Source organism: Lycorma delicatula, chromosome 8 (assembly GCF_047948215.1).
Source record: "Lycorma delicatula isolate Av1 chromosome 8, ASM4794821v1, whole genome shotgun sequence".
Lineage (NCBI taxonomy): Eukaryota > Metazoa > Arthropoda > Insecta > Hemiptera > Fulgoridae > Lycorma > Lycorma delicatula.
This window is the reverse complement of record NC_134462.1, coordinates 33444597-33467744: the sequence shown is the minus strand read 5'-3', so window position 1 is coordinate 33467744 and position 23148 is coordinate 33444597. Positions and strand designations below refer to the sequence as shown.

Below are 23148 nucleotides of genomic sequence, written 5' to 3'. Positions count from 1 at the left end.
TGGAAAAATATGCAAACTTTTTTTGTTTTTTTTAGAGAATAGAATTGATATTGTTCTGTTGTTACACAGAAAGCAATTAATTTCCTTCTGTTAATCAAATTGTAAAAAAATGTTTTATTAAATTTAATTATTGACATTTACTTAGAATATTTACTCTGTGTAAACTGAGATATTTATTCATATTAAGTAAATTCCAAACATTATATTAAGACATTTCTACTTTATAATATTTGTGCATTTCTGGCAGAAACCTATTTTTTATGGTATAATATATATTTTTATTTATATATATATATAAAATATTTTATACTAGCGTAGTCATCAGTTTAACATGTATTTTTTGGTTACAATATTTTAAATACATTAAAAGCCTAGTGGTTATACATATTAATATGACTTTTAAAGCTGTTATATTAAAATAACCATTATATATACATATACAAAATCGTGTATTTGAGAGAGTGTGTGTATGTGTGTGTGTATGCATGTTTGCACACATATTTTTTTTTACATTTTTTCAGTTATAACTATTTCTTAAATTTTATCTGTATTATTTTCAAGTGTAAGTAATTCTTCATTACCAAAATGTATTTTTTTTAATCAACCTTTTTTTTAATTTTATTAATACAATTCTTGTTCCAATTGTTAGTATTTTTACGTATAAATAGTAATATATATATTTTAATAGTATTAATATTTCAATTTGCATCAACCGCTATGATTACTAGCCACTAGAAATTCCGACAGCATGTAGTGAAACACACTCATTGCTCTGAACTTTGGTGATAATAAGTGAATTGTAAGGGATGCTGATCCCTTATTGCCATGTCAATTTAACCCATATACTTATAAAATAATGTTCAAAATTTCACATCAAGACAATCAGCAAAGTTTTTCTGACTATTTATTTGTAACTAAGTGAAGAAAGTGGAATTCAGCCTTATTATTTATTTCTTTTTTTTTATTGAACATATTTATATTAAACAAGAATTAGTGTTTTCTTTGTGATTTATATTATTTTTTGTTTTTTTTTACAGAACTCTTAAATCAAGTGTTAAAAGTTTAATAAGATTAGGCAAACAACGTCCTCCTAAAGAATCAGGAAAATTATCAGACTCAGAAGTAAGGCCATTAATTGAATCAGACCAAAATGTAGTAAGCTCTGGACCAAGGCCTGCCAGTTCTGTGTCTTCCCTTTCATCTGATAATGAATCAGTGGCATCTGTTAATGCTGCTATCATGGATCACGATCATGTTCCTAGATCAAAAAAGTAAGTACTTTGTTTATATTTCACTACCCAAAATCATCTCTCAACCAAAAAAATATGCCTAAACAGTCAGTGAATGAGATTTATACAAAATGTACCTGAGCTTATTTTTTTCTCAGATAGTATTTGGATTCAAATTGCAAAACTCTGTATGATGTGGTAGACCGTAGTGAAAATGAATAATTCTTTGAAGTCTTGCAGAATATGTTACTTGTTACAAAGCTGCTTGTATTTGTATAACCGTTTAATTCATTTTTACTTTGTGTTTAGTGATAGAACATGTTGAACAATATTACTCCATCCAATTCTGCCAAATACTTGGTGATACCCAATATTAAGCAATTGGTAAGATTTAGCAGGCTTTCAGCAATGACATAATGGGGATTATCCAAATAAAAGAATGGTGTAACCATTTAAAATTAGTGGAAAATTATCCATTGATAACAACCAGCAACTGTTCTAAGGTACTACTTTGGTAAAGGTACTTGCCGGTCATCAGCAAACAAAATCTGAATATCATAACAAATTGTGCAGTTTGATTATGGAAAATTTATGAAAACTCTTAAAAGTCAACATTTTCAAATAACATTAAATTAAATCTAACAATTTTTCATAACGTTTTTCTTAATTTTTTAATGAATTATCATTGTGTCTATATGAATCTTAAGAAACTGATTATACTGAGGATGAAAGTAGATTTATAGATAATAATGTGAAATATTGCTTTCAGTCACCATGGTTTTTGGTATCAGTAACCGAACTTATCAAAACATTCCTGACTTGGCCTATTATATTTATTGAAATTATCATTATAAAAATTATCAATCTTAGGTAATTTTAAAAACCTACCATTAGATAAATGCAAAAAATTATTTTTAATAAAATCATAAAAACACTTGCAGTGAATCACACAAATGTACAAATATAATTGAGTAGAAAAGCTACACAACAATACTACATAACAGATTACAATATCTATTTGGTACATACTCAAGTAATTATTTTAATATTTATTTTTTTTTAAGTGACATTGACTGATGTTTTCAGTAGTTATTAATAAGTACCAACAGTAAGCAGTGAAACTACTCAATATTTATCAACTTAAATACAACTTCGGATCACCGAAGCCATGATTGGTTATTGGACTGTTCCCATGGGGAACAGTTAACCAATCATGGCTTGGCCAGTTCACTTTATCCTTACCACACAATTTTTATATTTCTACTTCATGCAACAGTACATGTGTTAGGAATTCAGTATACAACTTTTATGAATTTATACTTTTTTCCTAGTTACAAATAACATTACAAACAATAATATATAATATTAAACATATAAATTTAATAAGAATAATAGTAAATGAATACCTTTTTTTTAAGTAGTTACCAGATGAGACACACTTTGTTTTTTTATATAAGTTGAGAGTAGTAAGGAAAGTATTTTTAATTTAAATAAGGGAAGCATAATTTATAGTTAGATATGTTAGCAAATCCAGATACATATATATATGTAGTTAATACAATCCTAAGCATAACAGTGTGTTGACTGGTTGACTTCCCATGAAAATCGATAAATCAAGTTTTGTATCAATAAATCAAGTAGATGATACTGCTAGTCTTCCTTTGTGGAAGTTTGGTTGTTTGAGGTCTGGCTGAATAAGTTATACTTTAATGGTAATGCTCCTTAATGCTGATCCTGACTACCAGTATGTTTTTAGAGGTTCTACCTAAAAACACATCCTGGTCTGGTAACCCATGGATATAACAGGCTATATGTACACTCATTACTGTAGATGAATAAATAATGCTTCTGCCTACAGTCCTGACTCAAGAAAGTTGCACTTGACATTTGGAGACTTCCGGAATATCATATGAATCAATCTGTTCTTTTAATACTACAGTTAATAATTAAATCTGCATTTTATATCATGGTTTATTGTAATTTATTTCAATAATTAAGCATTCATTCATTCATTTTCATTAATTTAGTAACTAATGATTTGTAATTGTTTCATATAACAAAACTATATTAATTAATAGATACTTTATTGTCTGCTTTATTTTATACCAACTGGTGCGTGCATGTGCATACATGCATACACACACATGCACATGTGCCATCAGGTAATAATTGATACAAGCCATGAAACAAATAATTTATAAAGTTTCATTAAAGCTGGTAATGATTAATTTGGAAAGCAAATGTTTGTTTTAGATATGAAGGTAAATTAATTAAATATTAACGTGATTAACTCATTAAATAAGAGAAAGCCAGAATTATTTTTCAGTGACAGTGTACATACAGAGTTTATGTTGAATGTATTTAATTAAAATATCAATATAATTTCTGTTTGTATTAAATTATTAAAATTTGTCATTGTAATTGTATAAATTAGGTTGCATATTTTATAATTTTTTAATACCTCAAAATAGTCTTATCTTTTTTATTACTTCTCTTTAATAATATAAGAAAATATTCAGTACCTTGCTTTTTTCATTGTTTATTAAATACCTACTTCAAAATCTTAAACCATTCATTGTAACCCTATCACAGATAACACAATATATTTAAAGATAATTATTTAAAAGTTGTTAGGGGCGTGAATCAGAATGACTTAAACGGCCATATCAACATCACTCAGTCCTCTGAGTACTGCGCAGCTGAAAGCAATGGAAAACTACAGCTGGACTACTAAGGAAGGGGTCACCAGAAAATTAAAAAATAACATTCTACAAGTCAGAGCGTGGAATGTTAGAAGTTTAAAAAAGGTTGGTAGGCTAGAAAATTTAAAAAGGGAAATGGATAGGATAAATGTGGATGTAGTAGGAATTAGTGAGGTTCGACTAATTAGTGAGTAGGAATTAGGGAAGAGGAAGGCGACTTTTGGTCAGGTGATTTTAGAATAATTAACTCAGCTTCAAATAATGGGCAGGCAGGAGTAGGTTTTATAATGAACAACAAGATAGGGAAGAGAGTAGAGTATTTCAAAACGCATAGCGATAGAATCATTGTAATAAGCATAAAATCAAAACCTAAACCGACAACGATTGTTAACGTCTATATGCCTACAAGCGCCCATGATGATGAGGTAGAGTGTGTATACGAAGAGATTGATGAAGCAATTAAACACATAAAAGGAGATGAACATTTAATAATAGTTGGAGATTGGAATGCCAGCATTGGAAAAGGCAAGGAAGGAAATGTAGTGGGTGAATACGGGCTGGGCAAAAGGAATGGAAGAGGGGACCGACTTTTAGAGTTTTGCACGAAGTATAATTTAGTAATTGCAAACACCCAATTTAAAATCATAATAGAAGAATATACACTTGGAAAAAGCCAGGCGATACTGCAAGGTATCAGATAGATTATATCATGGTTAAGCAAAGATTTAGGAATCAACTCGTTGACTGCAAAACTTACTCTGGAGCAGACATTGATAGCGACCATAATTTGGTGATAATGAAATGTAGATTGGGGTTTAAAAACCTGAAGAAAAGGTGTCAGATGAATCGGTGGAATTTAGAGAAGCTTGAGGAAGAGGAGGTAAAGAAGATTTTTGAGGAGGACATCGCAAGAGGTCTGAGTAAAAAAGATAAGTTAGAAAATGTAGACAATGAATGGGAGAATGTTAAAAAGGAAATTCTTAAATCAGCAGAAGCGAACTTAGGCGGAATAAAGAGAACTGGTAGAAAACCTTGGGTTTCAGACGATATATTGCAGCTGATGGATGAACGTAGAAAATATAAGAATGCTAGTGATGAAGAAAGTAAAAGGAACTATCGGCAATTAAGAAATGCTATAAACAGGAAGTGCAAACTGGCGAAAGAAGAGTGGATTAAAGAAAAGTGTTCAGAAGTGGAAAGAGAAATGAACATTGGTAAAATAGACGGAGCATACAGGAAAGTTAAGGAAAATTTTGGGGTACATAAATTAAAATCTAATAATGTGTTAAACAAAGATGGTACACCAATATATAATACGAAAGGTAAAGTCGATAGATGGGTGGAATATATTGAAGAGTTATACGGAGGAAATGAATTAGAAAATGGTGTTATAGAGGAAGAAGAGGAAGTTGAGGTGGATGAAATGGGAGAAACAATACTGAGATCTGAATTTAAGAGAGCATTAAAAGATCTAAATGGCAGAAAGGCTCCTGGAATAGACGGAATACCTGTAGAATTACTGCGCAGTGCAGGTGAGGAAGCGATTGATAGATTATACAAACTGGTGTGTAATATTTATGAAAAAGGGGAATTTCCAGCAGACTTCAAAAAAAGTGTTATAGTCATGATACCAAAGAAAGCAGGGGCAGATAAATGTGAAGAATACAGAACAATTAGTTTAACTAGTCATGCATCAAAAATCTTAACTAGAATTCTATACAGAAGAATTGAGAGGAGTGGAAGAAGTGTTAGGAGAAGACCAATTTGGTTTCAGGAAAAGTATAGAGACAAGGGAAGCAATTTTAGGCCTCAGATTAATAGTAGAAGAAAGATTAAAGAAAAGCAAACCAACTTACTTGGCGTTTATAAACCTAGAAAAGGCATTCGATAACGTAGCTGGAATAAAATGTTCAGCATTTTAAAAAAATTAGGGTTCAAATACAGAGATAGAAGAACAATTGCTAAAATGTACAGGAACCAGACAGCAACAGTAATAATTGAAGAACATAAGAAAGAAGTCGTAATAAGAAAGGGAGTCCAACAAGGATGTTCCCTATCTCCGTTACTTTTTAATCTTTACATGGAACTACCAGTTAATGATGTTAAAGAACAATTTAGATTCGGAGTAACAGTACAAGGTGAAAAGATAAAGATGCTACGATTTGCTGATGATATAGTAATTCTAGCCAAGAGTAAAAAGGATTTAGAAGAAACAATGAACAGCATAGATGAAGTCCTACGCAAGAACTATCGCATGAAAATAAACAAGAACAAAACAGAAGTAATGAAATGTAGTAGAAATAACAAAGATGGACCACTGAATGTGAAAATAGGAGGAGAAAAGATTATGGAGGTAGAAGAATTTTGTTATTTGGGAAGTAGAATTACTGAAGATGGACGAAGCAGGAGCGATATAAAATGCCGAATAGCACATGCGAAACGAGCCTTCAGTAAGAAATATAATTTGTTTACTTCAAAAATTAATTTAAATGTCAGGAAAAGATTTTTGAAAGTATATGTTTGGAGTGTCGCTTTATATGGAAGTGAAACTTGGACAATCGAAGTATCTGAGAAGAAAAGATTAGAAGCTTTTGAAATGTGGTGCTATAGGAGAATGTTAAAAATCAGATGGGTGGATAAAGTGACAAATGAAGAGGTATTGCGGCAAATAGATGAAGAAAGAAGCATTTGGAAAAATATAGTTAAAAGAAGAGACAGACTTATAGGCCGCATACTAAGGCATCCTGGAATAGTCGCTTTAATATTGGAAGGACAGGTAGAAGGAAAAAATTGTGTAGGCAGGCCACGTTTGGAATATGTAAAACAAATTGTTAGGGATGTAGGATGTAGAGGGTATACTGAAATGAAATGACTAGCACTAGATAGGGAATCTTGGAGAGTTGCATCAAACCAGTCAAATGACTGAAGACAAAAAAAATTTAAAAGGAATTGAAAATTCTACAATAGCAGTTAAAAAAATTATTCGTGGATGAATTATAACCACAGACATTTAAATATGGATAAAACCGTAGCATTATGCTTCTCAGGGCAGATGTAACAGATCATGTGGATATAATTCCATTAATGATAATGGTAATATTTCTCCTGCCTACTAAGAAAATATTTCTCAGTGTTTAATTAAATTACAAGTTCTCTTGGAAAGGTCATGTTGAATTCATTTGTAATAAAATCAAAGCACACTGTTTTGCTTTGATACACCCTAATAAAATGTGTGTTATTTCTTGTGTTTAAATTTTAAATAATTAATATGGACTTTAAATGACATCTATTTTTATCTTATAATTTATGTTTTTATATTTATAGTTTATCTTATAATGATGTGAACAATTTAATCCATTAATATCTTCTGTTCAGAATAAAATATGTATTTATATGTTATTTTCATCTATCTGTGCAGTTTGTTTCTTCAGTTGAATTTGTTGATATATATCTTTAAAAAAAATATTAACACTATGATATTGAAGTTTGCTTTTAATAGTTTCTAACTCAGACTGCATTTTATTGATAAATTAACCAGAAATAACTTAAAACTATATTGTACATTTTTCTTAAAAACTTATATAAAAGTAGCTTTAGCACTTTTCCAGTGAATAAAGGTTATTTTATTTTGCACTCTTATTTTTCAATCTTTTTAAAAAAAAATTAATAAAGCAGTTCTGGTTAAGCAGAAAACTTCTCTTAACTCTTTCAAAATGAAAAAAATTGTTAGAACACTGTTTCAATATTTTCTTTAATTCTTTGATTTTTTTTTCAAAAATTTTCTTGTCCTAAATATGGAGAATAGTATAAAACGAACCACAGTTGCATATGCAATAAGTAAGAAAATTGTTATTTAAGAATATGCAACAACTGAGTAAACATTTTCCTCTCAGCATATAACTCCTGGAAAAAGAAAGGAAAATAACTTATTTGAATAATTTTATTCATATATCATAGACTGATGGATTATAATTTATACAGCCTGAATGAATTGCCAACAGTAAAAAAAAATTATCCATTTATTAAAAGAAAAATCTGATGTGGAGATCACATGACTTCCTTATATGCCTATTATTAAATTACATATGCACATTTTTTGTTGCACTTCATTTAAACTTATTTCGTTTGAAAGTGAGATACGATCCTCCAATTCTTTAATAAAGTGGACAGTTACACAATTGCATTGTGGTGGACACCACATTGCATCACATTTTATTGTAGTGTCCATACCAGCATTTTATATTAGTTTATATATTAATTTTGCTTCACGTTGCTCAAGTAGTTATGTGGTAACTACTACATTCAAGTAGTTATCAATAGCATTCAAGTAGATCAAAATATCCATTTTGAAATATCAAAATGGATATTTCGGTTCAAATCTGAAAACTGAAATTTTTTGTGATCACAGTACTTCCTTTACTTCATACAAGGAAGTAAAAATAGATTATCTAAATTTAACTTTATCAAACAAAAAAAATAAATTTTAAAATTGATTTATTTAATTTAAAAAGTGAAGAATGATTTTTTTTGCATTATTAACAATACAATTAAGTCTTCTTCCGTGACAATTTACAGTATCTAATGGAACAATCACTTCCATTTCAAAACTGACATGCTTAGTAAATAATAACAATTAATTATACTATAATAAATTTCTTAAAATTATTCAAAACCAGGTGATTATATAATTTATGCACTATGAATTAATATTTTATTTTATTTAAATCAGTGGAGTAATTTTTTTAAGAGTATTAAAATATACTTAATCATCTATTTTCAAATTATTGTATGAATGTGAATGGGCCTAGACAAAAATAACAATGTGTATATCCAAACTTATGGGAAATAGGAGCAAAAAACTTTTATGTACATCCTAGGTAATATATTGAAGTTCATGTACAGACTGTTTGAATTGCAATAATAACAGTTCTTGGCAATGCATTAGCATTGTAACAAGAGAGCATTGTTGTTATTAAGCATTTAGTTCTGACTACAGTATTCTTTCTGTTTTATGCATTAGTTAGCTGTTTCTTTACTTCATAAAAAAACTTTATGAAAAGAAAGTTCATCAAGATTATTCTTAAAAACACTGATATCCTTCTGATGTTTTTCTTACCTTGTCTCCAAATAGAAGATTGCTATGATTTCCATATACTGTGTTTCTTGCTGAGAACACGTTTAAAGAAACACTTCATAATTAGGATTAAATTGTTTGAAGTTGGTAAAATTACATTACACTTTATTTTTAAACATTTTCACTTCTCTTAGTATAAAATATTCTAAAAATTTTTCTTTTTTTAAAGAAATTTGGTTGTGTTAAGTTGTTAAGATTTATATTTTTAATCATTTTGATCATAACTAGTTTTTCTAGAAACATAATTATCACTTAAAAATTGATTGATTATCTTTGCAGAAATATTTTATTAATCTTCTTAAGTTATATATTTTTTTTCTATATTTTAATATTTATTTTATTTTTTATTTGTATGTGATTAAAATTAACAGGTTGTCGAAGCCAAATACAGCTTTAAACAGCTTACATAGTGCGTTGAAAGCTCAAGACTTTCAAGTTTGTATAACTATTATTGAAGCAAGACAGTTAGCTGGATTGAATATGGACCCAGTAGTTTGCGTACAAGTTGGTGACATAAAAAAATATACCAGTGTTAAAGAAAGCACCAACTGCCCTTATTATAATGAGGTAAATATATATTATCATTTTAAGAGTAATGTATTATTTTTATAAATTATTACTATTTATAATTACAAACTACTATACCTTTATAAACAGATTCAAATAGTTTGAAAAAATAAAAAAGACTTATTTCAAAGAGAGTACTGACAACACGCTTAAGTAAACATTAAAAATTACTGTATGTTTTCCTTTTATAATTTTAGGCTTCATAATTTCACATTAAGTACACTTCAGTTCTGCATAGAGCTTTTCACAATAATTTATTGGGTAAAATAAATTGATTGACTTATGTATTGATAAAATCTTTGTCATTGCTATATTTGGTATCCTCTGTCTGAAAGCAAGTATTATATATTATATTCAAAATTCTCTGTTGATGCATCTTCTTTAAAATAGCATCCTATTTTAACTTCTTCAAAATGAAAGTAGATAATTGGCATTGTGATATTCAGTGTTTTCATTTGAAACTTTACAAATTTTGTAAATATAAGATTCCTAATTGAGGTTGAAAAAATATATAATCTTAGATTCTAAAGATCCTTAAGTCATACAAAATAAAATCTCTTTAAATTGTTTTATTTCATTCATTTTCTTATTTTTTCTTGACATAAGTTCCTGACCTTTCATTTCATATATTTTACCTACTTTAATTAAGAATAAAATAATTTTTTTTTAAATTCTCCGAAAGAAATATAATATTTTTTCCATTCTTCTTTAAATTTGTATTCTTTGATGTTGATACAAAATTTAAAAAAAAGTAGTAAGTTGCTAGGAAGAAGGTGTTGCTGAATTTTCATTACTTTTCAAAAGTAACTAAAAGGTCCTTATATACAAATATATGCATAAAATAGAGATCTATAATGCTTATAAGGAAAATATTATATACTGCAACATTCAGTTCACTTCCTTGTTCAAGTGTCTCCATTAAAAAATCATCATTATCATGTTTTTATCATTAAGGAAAGGAGAATTTTTATCTTTTGAACATTTAAACAGGTGATTATTTTTATAATTAAAATAAAATATACTGATTTAAATTTTTTTCTTAATTAAATTATAGTAACATTTATTAATTTTTTTTCAGTATTTTGTGTTTGACTTTCATATGCCAGCTGTGATGTTGTTCGATAAAATAATTACGTTATCTGTAAGTATAACAAAGTAATTTTTAATGTAATATTTATGAATTTATTACTATATTATTTGATGATAATTATGCGAGAAATATTTAAATGTCTAATTTTATTTTATTAATTAATGATGTCTTATCACCTCAGCTGCTTTTAGTTTAGTTTTTGAACATTAGATCCAACATTATTAAAAAAAAAGAAGACATATTTTTATTGCATATGAGCAAATTAAGAAATGTTTCTTTTGGTTTTAATGTTAATAATATTAATTTAGTTTCAGTTTAAGGTTTAGTTAATTGTGACATTCATAGAAAAGTGTGAATAAAAGATAAATTACTTTTTTCTGCTAGATAGCATCACTAATGATTAGAGTAGGTAATTTAAAGAAAATACCTTCACCTTATACTCTGACTATGATTCTATGCGCATTTTCAAACAGAAAATGCTCTTGGGAAACCAATAAATGATAAAAATATGGAAATTGCATTTTTTATCAAGGATTTAGATTGTTACTCGAGAATTCTTTTTTAATTAATGACTATCATTTTTAATTAAACCGTGAGGATTTTTTAAAATATTTTTTTTATAATTTGGCTAGTTTGATGTACTAATGTGATTATTATTTTTTGTCAGTCTCTTAGCTTCAAAGTACCTGTTTTACTCTACATCCTCAGTCTTTCAAATGCTCTCATAAGGTTTGCCCTACTTACTCATTAAACATATTTCCTTGTAAAACCAGATTCATTCACTTTGGATGTACTACTACTAGTATGTTATCCAACAATCTAGGTTCTATTTTTACACAATTGTGCTACAAAGAAGCTTGTCTCTTTTCCAATTATTTATCTTAAAACATTTTGCACTCACCCAATTTTATATTATCAACCAATACAGTTATCAATATTTTCATGTTTCACTCATCTAACAAAGGTAGAGATTTTAAAAGCTCTACCTTTGTTTTCTGGTTTCCTATCATCCATGTTTCATTGTCGTAAAGCAAAAATCCGTACAAATATTTTTAAGAATTTTTTCTAATTCCTTTAACAAATTTTTTTTCTATATATTTCTTCTTTTTATGATGTACTTTTTTTAACTTCATTCATCCTGTGTGATTTTATTATAAAAATAACAAAATTATGGTTCATTATGATCTCCAAATTTCAACTTTTAAATTCCTCATTCCTTAACTATATTGTTGTTAAGGAATTTAATTATTGTACAAAAAAAAAATGAAATAAAACTCCCATATAACTGTATTTTTTTTTAATACTATCATATATTTATTTCCACTTGTTAATTTTAAGATTATGATTGCATTTTCTAAATTGTTTGTGTAATGATTTCCCTGGAATAATTTCATGTTGTTTTTTTTTGGTCAATATTACATATTAATATCATTTTAACATGAGTTGTTTGTGTTAATACAGGCTTAAAAGAAACCCTTTTTTCAAATTGGGACCAAAGTCCATTTACTCAATTAATTCAATTCATTTTATGTACATTACATTCTTTAATTTGTTAATACTATAAAATAGTAAGTATTTCTTATTTCTTTTGGCTTTACTATTATGTTTTCTGTGTACATTTTAACAATGTAATAAAATGGTTTATAATGTGAATAGAGTAAAAAAAATTATTTTTGTTTTGTATTGGATATATACTTTCAATGTTGATTTTTTTATAATCTTCATTTGTGTGTGTGTGTGTGTGTGTGTGTGTGTGTGTGTGTGTGTGTGTGTGTGTGTGTGTGTGTGTGTGTGTGTGTGTGTGTGTGTGTGTGTGTGTGTGTGTGTGTGTGTGTGTGTGTGTGTGTGTGTGTGTGTGTGTGTGTGTGTGTGTGTGTGTGTGTGTGTGTGTGTGTGTGTGTGTGTGTGTGTGTGTGTGTGTGTGTGTGTGTGTGTGTGTGTGTGTGTGTGTGTGTGTGTGTGTGTGTGTGTGTGTGTGTGTGTGTGTGTGTGTGTGTGTGTGTGTGTGTGTGTGTGTGTGTGTGTGTGTGTGTGTGTGTGTGTGTGTGTGTGTGTGTGTGTGTGTGTGTGTGTGTGTGTGTGTGTGTGTGTGTGTGTGTGTGTGTGTGTGTGTGTGTGTGTGTGTGTGTGTGTGTGTGTGTGTGTGTGTGTGTGTGTGTGTGTGTGTGTGTGTGTGTGTGTGTGTGTGTGTGTGTGTGTGTGTGTGTGTGTGTGTTATTGTAAATGCAATATAAATTGCAAATGTAATTTGTAAATGCATGTGTAATTTTTAAGTTATAATATCATGGAGTTATAATAATAAGGCTGATCCTGTTGAAAGTAAGGTCAGGTAATAAATGGACATTGATATATTTATGTTGCTTTTAATAACAAGTAGGTTTGAGTTTGTAAAATATAAGTAGTCATTTTGTTCACATTATTTTTTTAATTAAAGACATTGTACAGTTTTATTTTGTAACAGTTGAATTGCAAAATGATTTATTTTATTAGAAAATTTTGATTTCTTTGCTTTTAGCACATTTTTGCTACAATTTGTTTCAATATTTAAAAAAAATTACTTTTGGATTTACCCAGTATTTACTGCTGATCTTTAGAAAAGTCAATTTTATATATAGAAAGTAATGGTTAATAAATAATGTAATTCTTTTTAAATTGTTTTAAAAAGTTAATGAAATGTTATCTATTGTTGACAACAATCAGTTATCATAACAACTCAATATTAATACACATTTTGCATACACTGTTTGTTTGGTATGATTCTATCCTCATGGAAATGCCATTTGGTTCATTAGTTAAACTATTGTCACATTCTTCATTGGTTAGAATATAATACAGTCTTGATTCCTTAGTCCAAAATTGTTGCATTGTTTTGTTTCCTAGTATTTAGTGCAACAGGATGTGGTATAATTAGTTTACTTGAGCTGTGTTTTTTGCAGGAATAAAAACATTATTAATATAAGTTAATATGGTGTCAAGTCATCAAAATTTTATTTTTATCATATTTCTGTAGAATATCATTTTAATCCTGATGTTATGTGAAGAATAAAAAATAAAATGAGACCTATCTGTTATTTACAGAATATGCAGTAAAACTTTGTTTCTATTGATTTTTATTTCTTCTGATATTAACTATATTAAGTAGATTTGAGATTTTTATTACTGTTTACAAAGAAGTTTTTTTTTGTTGTAGAACTTCTATTAAATGTACAGTATTAATTTCTTCAGTAATCTTTTTTGTATTGTGTTTTTGACATATTTTCCTATTTTGTTTCGGAGTTTGTTTTTTATTATGTTGTAGGTATTACATTCTAGGAAGTTATTAAGGTCCGGTACTGTTGTTGGGTCTTTCAAGATAGATCTTAGGACCGTATATGATACACCTGGTACATAGTACATAATTGTTTGATATGGTTGCTAAAACTGAATGTGTGGTGGTTTTAGTGTTTTTTGTTTTTTAATTTAATACTATTATTGTTGTCAAACTTCATATTATGTTTATTTTTACATACTTTTTATTAATACTGCACTTTTATAGTTTATTTCAAATGAAATCACCACTGCTCGTTATAGATTAGTTACTGAATATCATTAATAATGTATTTAAAATTATAACTTATTAAAAATCATACCAGAAATGTAATTAATTTGGAGTGTAATCATAATATTAATTTTACATTATACAAAAGAAATTTAATTAAATGAATATATATTTTTTGTACTCTTTTATTTAATTGTGCATTTTTTTGTTCATACATCTTTATTAAGCTACTGTAGGTCAAAGGGTAAAATGTATTATAGAACTTGTACTTCCTTTTTCCTTTCTACTTTTAGACATTGAAATTTCTCCATGATTTTTTCCTTACATTTTTCTCCTACTGAACTGTTTCTTTTATGTCGGCTCTTTATCTCCTTCCTTTAACAAAAGAATTGAAAAAAGTGACTTTGAAGAAAAGCATTTACATTTACAGAATTTTCTTTTTAAGTTTTCTATCACCTATTTTCATTTATATTAGATAAATATAATAAAAATTAAAAAAAAAAATTATTTTAAAGAAGAAAAATATACACCATGTATACTACACAGCCAAAGAAAAAAGAACTGCCACTAAAATACACTTATACATAATTATCAAGTTGTGGGTAGGTTAAAGAGACTTAATTATGCCCATAATAGATTTATTATACCTGCATCCTACAAGCTTACAAGTGGAAGTGGTATTTAATTCTGAAACTCACAGAGATGAATGATGAATACATACACAATTTCAACATAAAATTCCTGCATTAATTCAGGGATATCAGAATACTTCCTAAAATGCATATGTCAGAATTTTATGGCAATTTTTTTAGACTTCTCAAAATTTGTTAGTGTTATTATATAAAATTTGAAGTATCAGAATGCAGCTATCTCAAAAACAAAAGGTCTTATACTTAATTGATCATAATATGAATATTTTACTATATATGTTGTGCACTAAATCTTATTAGATAAATTTGGAACTTAATAACTTACTTCAAAATATTATTGAAAATTTATCAAGGATAGTTGTTATTTATTTTCTGTGCAATATCATTTCATTACTGAAATTTTTCTTTAAAAAACAAAAATAGAAAACTAAAGAAAAAACTGGTTTTGACTATTTTTTAATGTAATTTGAACCAACTCCTAAGTGATCATAGAAAAAACTTTTCAAAAATATATCTTATTAACTAATTAATGCATTCTCACTATGCCGGATGATTCAAAAAGGTTATGTCACAACTTTAAAAAGATATAAAAGTTTGAGATAATTTACAGATTTAGTTGAGGTCTCATTTCATCTAAAAACACATCAGATTTGTCACCCAACTTTCACTTTGGTTCAATGTGACTGACATTCCATCTGAAGTCAATTTTATTCCAGACTGTAGCCAGTAAGTCAAGTGTTACTTCTGCAGCTGTAGTATTAATTCAAAGTCTTAGTTCAATAAGATCAGCAGACAAAGCTGGTAGATAAACTCTGTCTTTAATGAAACCCCACAAGAAAAAATCTAGCAGGTCAAATTTGGGAATCGAGGTGGCCATGCAATTGGACCATCATGACCTATCCATTGAACTGGGAGTATCAAGAAAATCTTGGACTTCTAGGCGATAATGAGGTGGTGCCCTATTTTGCTGATAGTAATAGCATCCATTTTAGTCAACATCATCCAACTGAAAAATTAGAAAATTTTGAAGTATTTCCAGATAAATAATACTATTTACGGTTGCCTCCTGGAAGAAGAACAGATAGTACAGTCTTTGTTTGCTTAGGATACAAAAAACATTGGCCTTAGGGCTATCACGAATTTAATGCAAAGTTTCATGAGGATTTTCACTACCCCATATTCAGCAGTTATGGATGTTCACTTTGCCATTGATGTGAAACATTGACTCATCTCTAAAAATTACATTGTCTAAAAATATATCATTGTCTACAATTTTATCCATCATTTCCATACAAACTGCAGTTGAGCAACTTTGTCGGTATCTGTAATGTGTTGAACCACAGATAGTTTGTATAGCTTCAAATGCATACGTTTACATAATATGTGCCAAACAGTCATTTGTGGAATGCCAGTCACATGTGATGTACATTAAGTTGATTTCTTAGGACTATGTGCAAAGTTTACTTCTTTCTCCAAGTTGCTCCACAGCAGCTTCAGGGACACCTGGGCTCCTGGTGCTCTTTTTTGTTTACAGAACAACCTGTCTCAACAAAGGTTAGGTGCCAAAAGTAAATTGCATGCCTACTAGAAGGCTCCGTACTGTACCCTTCACGAAAATTACATTGCACTGCAGTTGTTGATTACAAATCATAAAACCAAAACACACAGCAAGCACATTCAGCACCAGTAAATGTATCTATTTTTAGTAATACTGGTGACAGCGCTGGTGGCCAAATTCACTACTAATGAACTATACGAGTCAGAACTTGATGTGTTGTGCTATGAAATGAGAACACAACCGAATCTGTAAGTTACCTAAATAAACTTTTATATGCTTTTAAAGTTGTGAAGCCCTTTTTGAATCACCCAGTACTTAAAATTGTTTTAAGTGTTTTTAGACCAGTAGTTTTCTAGTTATCATGTTTCAGTAAATAATTATTTCATTAGATATGATTTTTTAACTGAGTTGTTCATTTTGAGAATCTGAATAAGAAAATATTTCTGAAAAATCCAAAAGAAAGGAAATGGTATTTAAAAAACAACTTGTTAAAATAACTACTATGTTAACTGCTACAGAGAAAAAAGTACTTCTAATAACTATTAGAAGTATTTTTCTAACAAATGATTGTGAACTAATATAAAATGGTCTTTGTATCTGCTTATGCATATTGCTTTTTGTAAGATAATAGCAGCATGTAGACATATGGCTCATAATGCTAGCTAATCATCTTCTTGCAACAGTTGCATTACATCACTGACAAGATGAAATATTCAATTCTATTTTTATTCACAAATCTCTCATCATCCAGGTTAAAAAATGTTTTTATTTTTTATTAAGTAACAGTTCATGTTTTCTTATTTAGCTTGTCAAAACAAACATACCAGATCTTTTAATTTTTTCAGTTGATTATACCTGATTGAAAAAATCGTTTTTAAAAGTGGTCAATAAGTGAAAAACTATTGGGCCCAAAAATACCCAAACTAGGCAAGGTCAGTGAAAAAGTATTAGTTATTGTGTGGTTAATAGGGTATACATTTTCAGAATCTTTTGTCTTTTATATTGGTGAAGAGGGGAAGTGTATAGTCAGATTAGGTTAAAAAGTAACCAAATTGTTTTTTTAATAATGAAGTGGAATTGTGTAGGTTAACAGAAAAATGATTGGAGTAAAATAAAATTATTATCAATTTTTTACATTATTTTGAAATAATTTTCAAATTAGTAAGCTTCAAATTTATCAGAAAAGATACACAGCACTAAGTATAAACAAATAGTTACCACTAAACAAATGGACATTATGAGTATGTCAGAAACTATAAAGGATTTAAATATAATTACAAAAATATTAATTGTGTTTATTACAGACAGATGTAGAATTAGAAATGTCCTGCTACTCTTTGAAACACTTGTGTGTGTGAACCTAATCAACTTCATGGTTGATTAGGTTGAAATTCAGAATGTAACATGACACTACTCCTTGTTCACATATTATTCAAAAATAATTGAATCTTAGTATGATTTATTTTTCCAATAAATTCACCATTTATTTATATATAGTTCAGTTCAATAATGGCTTTAGTAACTTCAAATTCTGATGATCATTTTAAATTAATCTAGTATTTTATAAAAATACTCTTGCTAGAAATACAGCACTGATGTTATGTCCCTGAGGCAATTAACATCAGGCATTTTTATTTGCTTCTTTTAATTTTCTGTCTCTTGCCTTTTTCCTTATATCCTCATTGATTTTCTGATATCAGTCCTATGCTTTCTAATAACATTGTGTCTAAAATTAATAAGTAATTATTTCTTTTCCTTTTTTGTGATTTTTCCTAGTTAAATATTTAAAATAAAGTGAAGTTCACTTTTTTAATATTTATTTGCTGCAGATACTAAGAAATTTAATGTACATATTTTTAAAAATTTTCACCCTCTTCTTTTCCTTTTCTCTTCATTCACCAAAATTCCTATTGATAATTCTGCTTCTTAAAAACTGAAATTAGTTTTTTAATAATTTTTTTAGTTCTTTAATTCATTCAGTCATTCAGTTGTGGTTTTTGTTTTTTTTTTTTGTTATATGAGTATGCACACTCCAGTGATTAATGAATAATTTATTTTTACCCATATTTTGCAATTTTTTATGGATTTGTTGATTTTAAATGTAATATTTGGTTGAGACAAATCAAATTACTTTGCCACAGTGAATGCTTCTTATCTAGAAGACAATGTTTTTTTTTTTTACTTGTTAATAATGAAAATTCAATAGCTTTCGAGCAGTTAAAGAAAATAAGATGTGTTTCCATTGAATGCAATAATAATTTAGCTGATTGGCATATTGAATTGTGCTTTTACATTGTATATAATAGGTTGCATTCAGTTTTCATTTTAACACAATTTATATATTTATATTTTAACACAATTTACTAAAATTTAATGATACATCATGTAAAAGTATGATACACTGCTATTAGATACAGTTTTCAACTTCCCCTGGAAACATTTTCATACAATGTTTAAAATAATTAGTGTTTTTTTTAGTGTCTTCATGTCACATAGTTTTAGTATGTAATGTTGTTAAATGAAGTAACTATGACATATACCATCATTCATTATGGTTTAATTACTTTCTACTAAATTTTTATATGTTAGATGCCTTAGGCAACTACTTATGTTTTTAATAAGCAATCTGGACTTTCAGAATAGAATATTTTATATATAGTATTAATTATTGGTATGTTTTTTGTTTACTTGAGATATAATTTACTTAGAAGTATATTTCTTATTGTAAAAAGATAGATTTACACAAAATAAAATGCTTTGGCAATTTAATTTTTGAATCCTAAAATATTTTTTCCAGTGGTGCTTTTAATGAGATGTTTATTTTTATTTTAATTGTATGAATTTTTAAGGAATCTGAATGTGTCGCACATTCCTCTGAATATTTTTTGCTTCTCACTTTTTCGGCGTTTTAACAGCTTGACTTCTTGTGACAGCTTGGATGATTTTCAGTATTATTTATTTTATCAATTTTTTCACATTTATTATTATGATATATCTGTTAGCATTTATTGTCATCATGATTACAGTGTTGTTCTCTAATTCTATCTTTCTACTTTTTACTGTCATTATAGATAATATTATGTGTTGTTTATCTATTATTTTTTAATCTTTTTTTTTTATTTCTTTTTTTTCTGATTTTTTTTTCTATTCCATAAAATTAATCAATTGACAGGTTATGCAGTCAAGGAATATTCTCAGATCTGATAAAATGTTGGGCAGCTTTAAATTAGATGTTGCTACTGTTTGGTCCCATTCAGGTATTTATTATTAACAGTTGTGTGTGCATACAGACAATTAAAAAAAAAAAAAAATCAGTTGTGTACTCCATGTTTTGTTACCTTTTCTGATATATATTTGTATTTTCCTAAACTTTTCTATGATATTGGTAGCATGCTACCTGTGTATTGCTAGAACATATAGTATTTGTTTTTGTGCTGTACATACGTGTGTTTTGCACTAATATTTACATATATGTAATGTGTAGAAAAATACTCATATTTACCTCATATTCTTTTTTAACTTTTTATTGTGTATTAATAAAATCATTTTCTTTTCTCTGACTCACCAATGTTAGTTTTTGGTTTTTTTTATTAAAATTTTCTTGGATTTATATTTTTTTAAATAATTCTTTGTCAGTTCACTCCTTGGTTATCAATTTTATACACTTACAATAAAGATCTACAATAAATTTAGAGATATTAAATCGTCTTCTTTTGTTAATAGTTTCTAAAGAAATAATTACATCATTTAATAATAATAACACGTTATTTCTGACTTCTGCTAGTAGTCCTCCATTCAAATGTTTTCCTCTCTCTTTTTTCTTTAGAAAAACAGGGGTTGTTTTTTCTTGGATTTTTTTTTCACAATTAGACTTGACACAGTTCTATTACCTACTTAAAAACAATTCTTCTATCATTTAATCATAAAAAGAAAATAATTTAGATTAGGATTACAACTGATGAATTAAATTACACAAGTAATTAAAATGAAACATAAATAATCAAAAATAGAATTTTCTACTACTTCTGATAATAAATAAAATTTGTCACTATCAGTGGCAGATTTATTAACATAATTTTGATAGTTATTTATTTTTTTTAAAAATCCAAGGACATACTTGAAGCATTTTTAAATAATATGTGTACTTTGTAATGAAACCATATATTCAGAGTAATTTATGAATACATTACTTTTTCTTTTTATATATATTTTTTTTTTAATTTGCTCAATCTGAATTTTTTTATCATTTCCATTATTCTTTCATCAACAAGAGATCATAAACTTTAAAATGAAAGACCTATAACAAATACTGATCCAACAGTTTTCTCTTCCTTTCTATTACCATTACTTGGCTTGTTAGAAAATATTATAAACAAGCTTTTTCACAGTTAATTCATCAAAACATTTAACTGTATGCTCTTCTGAATGATATTGTAGATATTTCTCATTACAACCATTATCACCATTTCTATTTTCTGTGTTACATTAAAAATTATTAATAGAAGTATAAATAAGTTTTTTTAATGTTACAATCTAAAAATACTACAATCAGTTGACAAACTTTAAAAGTATACTTATTTATTTATTCTAATTGGTATTATTTATAATTTAAAATGTGGTAAGTGCAGATCAATATACTCGTATTATATCTGCAATTAACTTAATACTTTTTTCTTAAATTTACCAAATTTTGTGAAACTAAACAATATTTTTAAAAGAAGTTTTTTTTTGTCAAGTTCAAACCAAATTTTTGATATAGCTAGTTCATATTGCCATCATAAAGCCTTCTGTTGTGCATGGATAGCTTTTCATTAGTGACAGAATTGTTGTTGTTGGTATTGTTGCTTATAATAAACACAACCACATAAAATTACCTTAAAAAATTAATAATGATAGAAACATTGCTCACAGAATACACTGAATCTGAAAGTGTTAAATAAACATAATGCTCTAAAGCAAGAAAACTAAAAACTGCCTGATTACAATTCATTCTGCTTTAGATGACCAGGATATTAGCTTCTAACAAAGATACAAAGAGAATAATATTGATACATATTCAATTTTTGATAACCAATAAAAAAAATTCAATAACAAAATTACAAATGTAATTAAGTTAAAAAGATTATATTATACAAGTAAACAGATTATACTATACAACGCTTTTTTTCTTTTTTATCAAAAAAATCTGCTAAGTAAATCAATCAGTCAATTTTGATTATTAATTGAAAATTAATTTATGCATGACATGTACAATCAAGTTATTATAAAACTTGTGTTCTGGCATGAAAATTACACCATTGGTTGGATTTCTTATATCTTTAAATGTTTACCATTTCATTTTTTTTTTCTTGTAGAGTTAGAAATTTTATTAAATACTAACTAATCACGAAAATATTCCTTTATTGGTCCTTCTCATAGATTTCTTAAAATTGAAGATAAAAAGTGTTCTTGAGTTGGTGACATGAGAAAAACTATTGAAATGGTTTCTGTTAATATTATATCTCAATGAATTGGATAAAATTTTACTAATAATATGAATATAATTTGATGATAAACATGACTTAGAAGACAAAATAAAATGTCAATTCTCTGCAAGAACCTTGTATTTTAAAAATAATCAATATATTCTACTCAATTAGGGATAATAATGATTCTTAAATCATTATTTTTTACTTTCAAATCTGACAGTTAATTTTAGAAAAATAATCTCAAGGAACTTAGTCATATATAAATGGTCATCACCCTAAAGACCAATTTGACCTAATCATTGCTGACTGTACAAAGCTTAGGCAGCACTTGAAGTTCCATAATCCAAGATGGTTGTTGCAGCAGTGGTCTGTTCCTTTTTTCTTAAAAGAATACATGTTAGAAATGATTAGGATACTCAGCTTTACCTAGTAGAAAGATCACACACAAACTTACTTTCAATTTGGCTCAGACAGCTAATTAAAGCTACTTGAAACACCCCAAACTGTCTCATAGTTTCACAGATTAAATTGCCTTCATTATATCACATAAACATTAAATATGCTTTTTTCCATTTATTTTCCGCAACTTTGGCTCAGAATCCAGCAGAAATCTGATACAAACCCATAGAACCAAACCAGTAAAGAATAGAGATGTATAACCAGGTAAAAAAGGCATATGTATGAAAAGAATGTTTGCCCATAAAGGAACTATGGCAAAATGAAAAGAAGGAAATGATTCAATACTTTTTTGTGCATTAGATATCATGGCTTAAACCTCACAAGCATTTTTACCTAGATAGCAGCATTGACCAGCACTAATATATGCTGTACCAAATTGCTTTTTCATCAAAAAACAGAGGAACTATCAGAAAACCCAGTTTCCCTTATGAAAGACTCTCGCGCACCCAGGAACTGTGTGCTATATAGATATATCTAACTGCAGGAGGTATAACATCCAGTATCAACTACCAATTAGTGTACAGTATTATAAAAATTTTAATTATTGAAATAATTTATCCCCATTATATTTGACTTATTATATATTTATTAAACTCATATTTGAATCATTGAGTCAGTCAAGTTAATGACATTGATGTGGTATACGTATAAATTATTTTATGATCTGCATGCACTAAAAGGATCAGATTTGAAGAAAACAGTTACTATTAGCTTTACATATAGCCCTTAAAAATAACAAAAAGCCAAATTAAA

General features: G+C 27.8%; 1 protein-coding gene across 1 annotated transcript in view; it reads left to right on the top strand.

The window, feature by feature from the left end:
• The window catches only part of LOC142329196 (otoferlin-like), a 467391-nt gene that overhangs the window by 379090 nt on the left and 65153 nt on the right, over positions 1 to 23148 (top strand). The window contains exons 5-8 of the mRNA XM_075373594.1: positions 1038 to 1271; positions 9437 to 9632; positions 10711 to 10773; positions 19641 to 19725. Of these exons, the coding sequence (XP_075229709.1) occupies positions 1038 to 1271; positions 9437 to 9632; positions 10711 to 10773; positions 19641 to 19725 (578 nt within the window). The remainder of the gene's footprint in view (positions 1 to 1037; positions 1272 to 9436; positions 9633 to 10710; positions 10774 to 19640; positions 19726 to 23148) is intronic.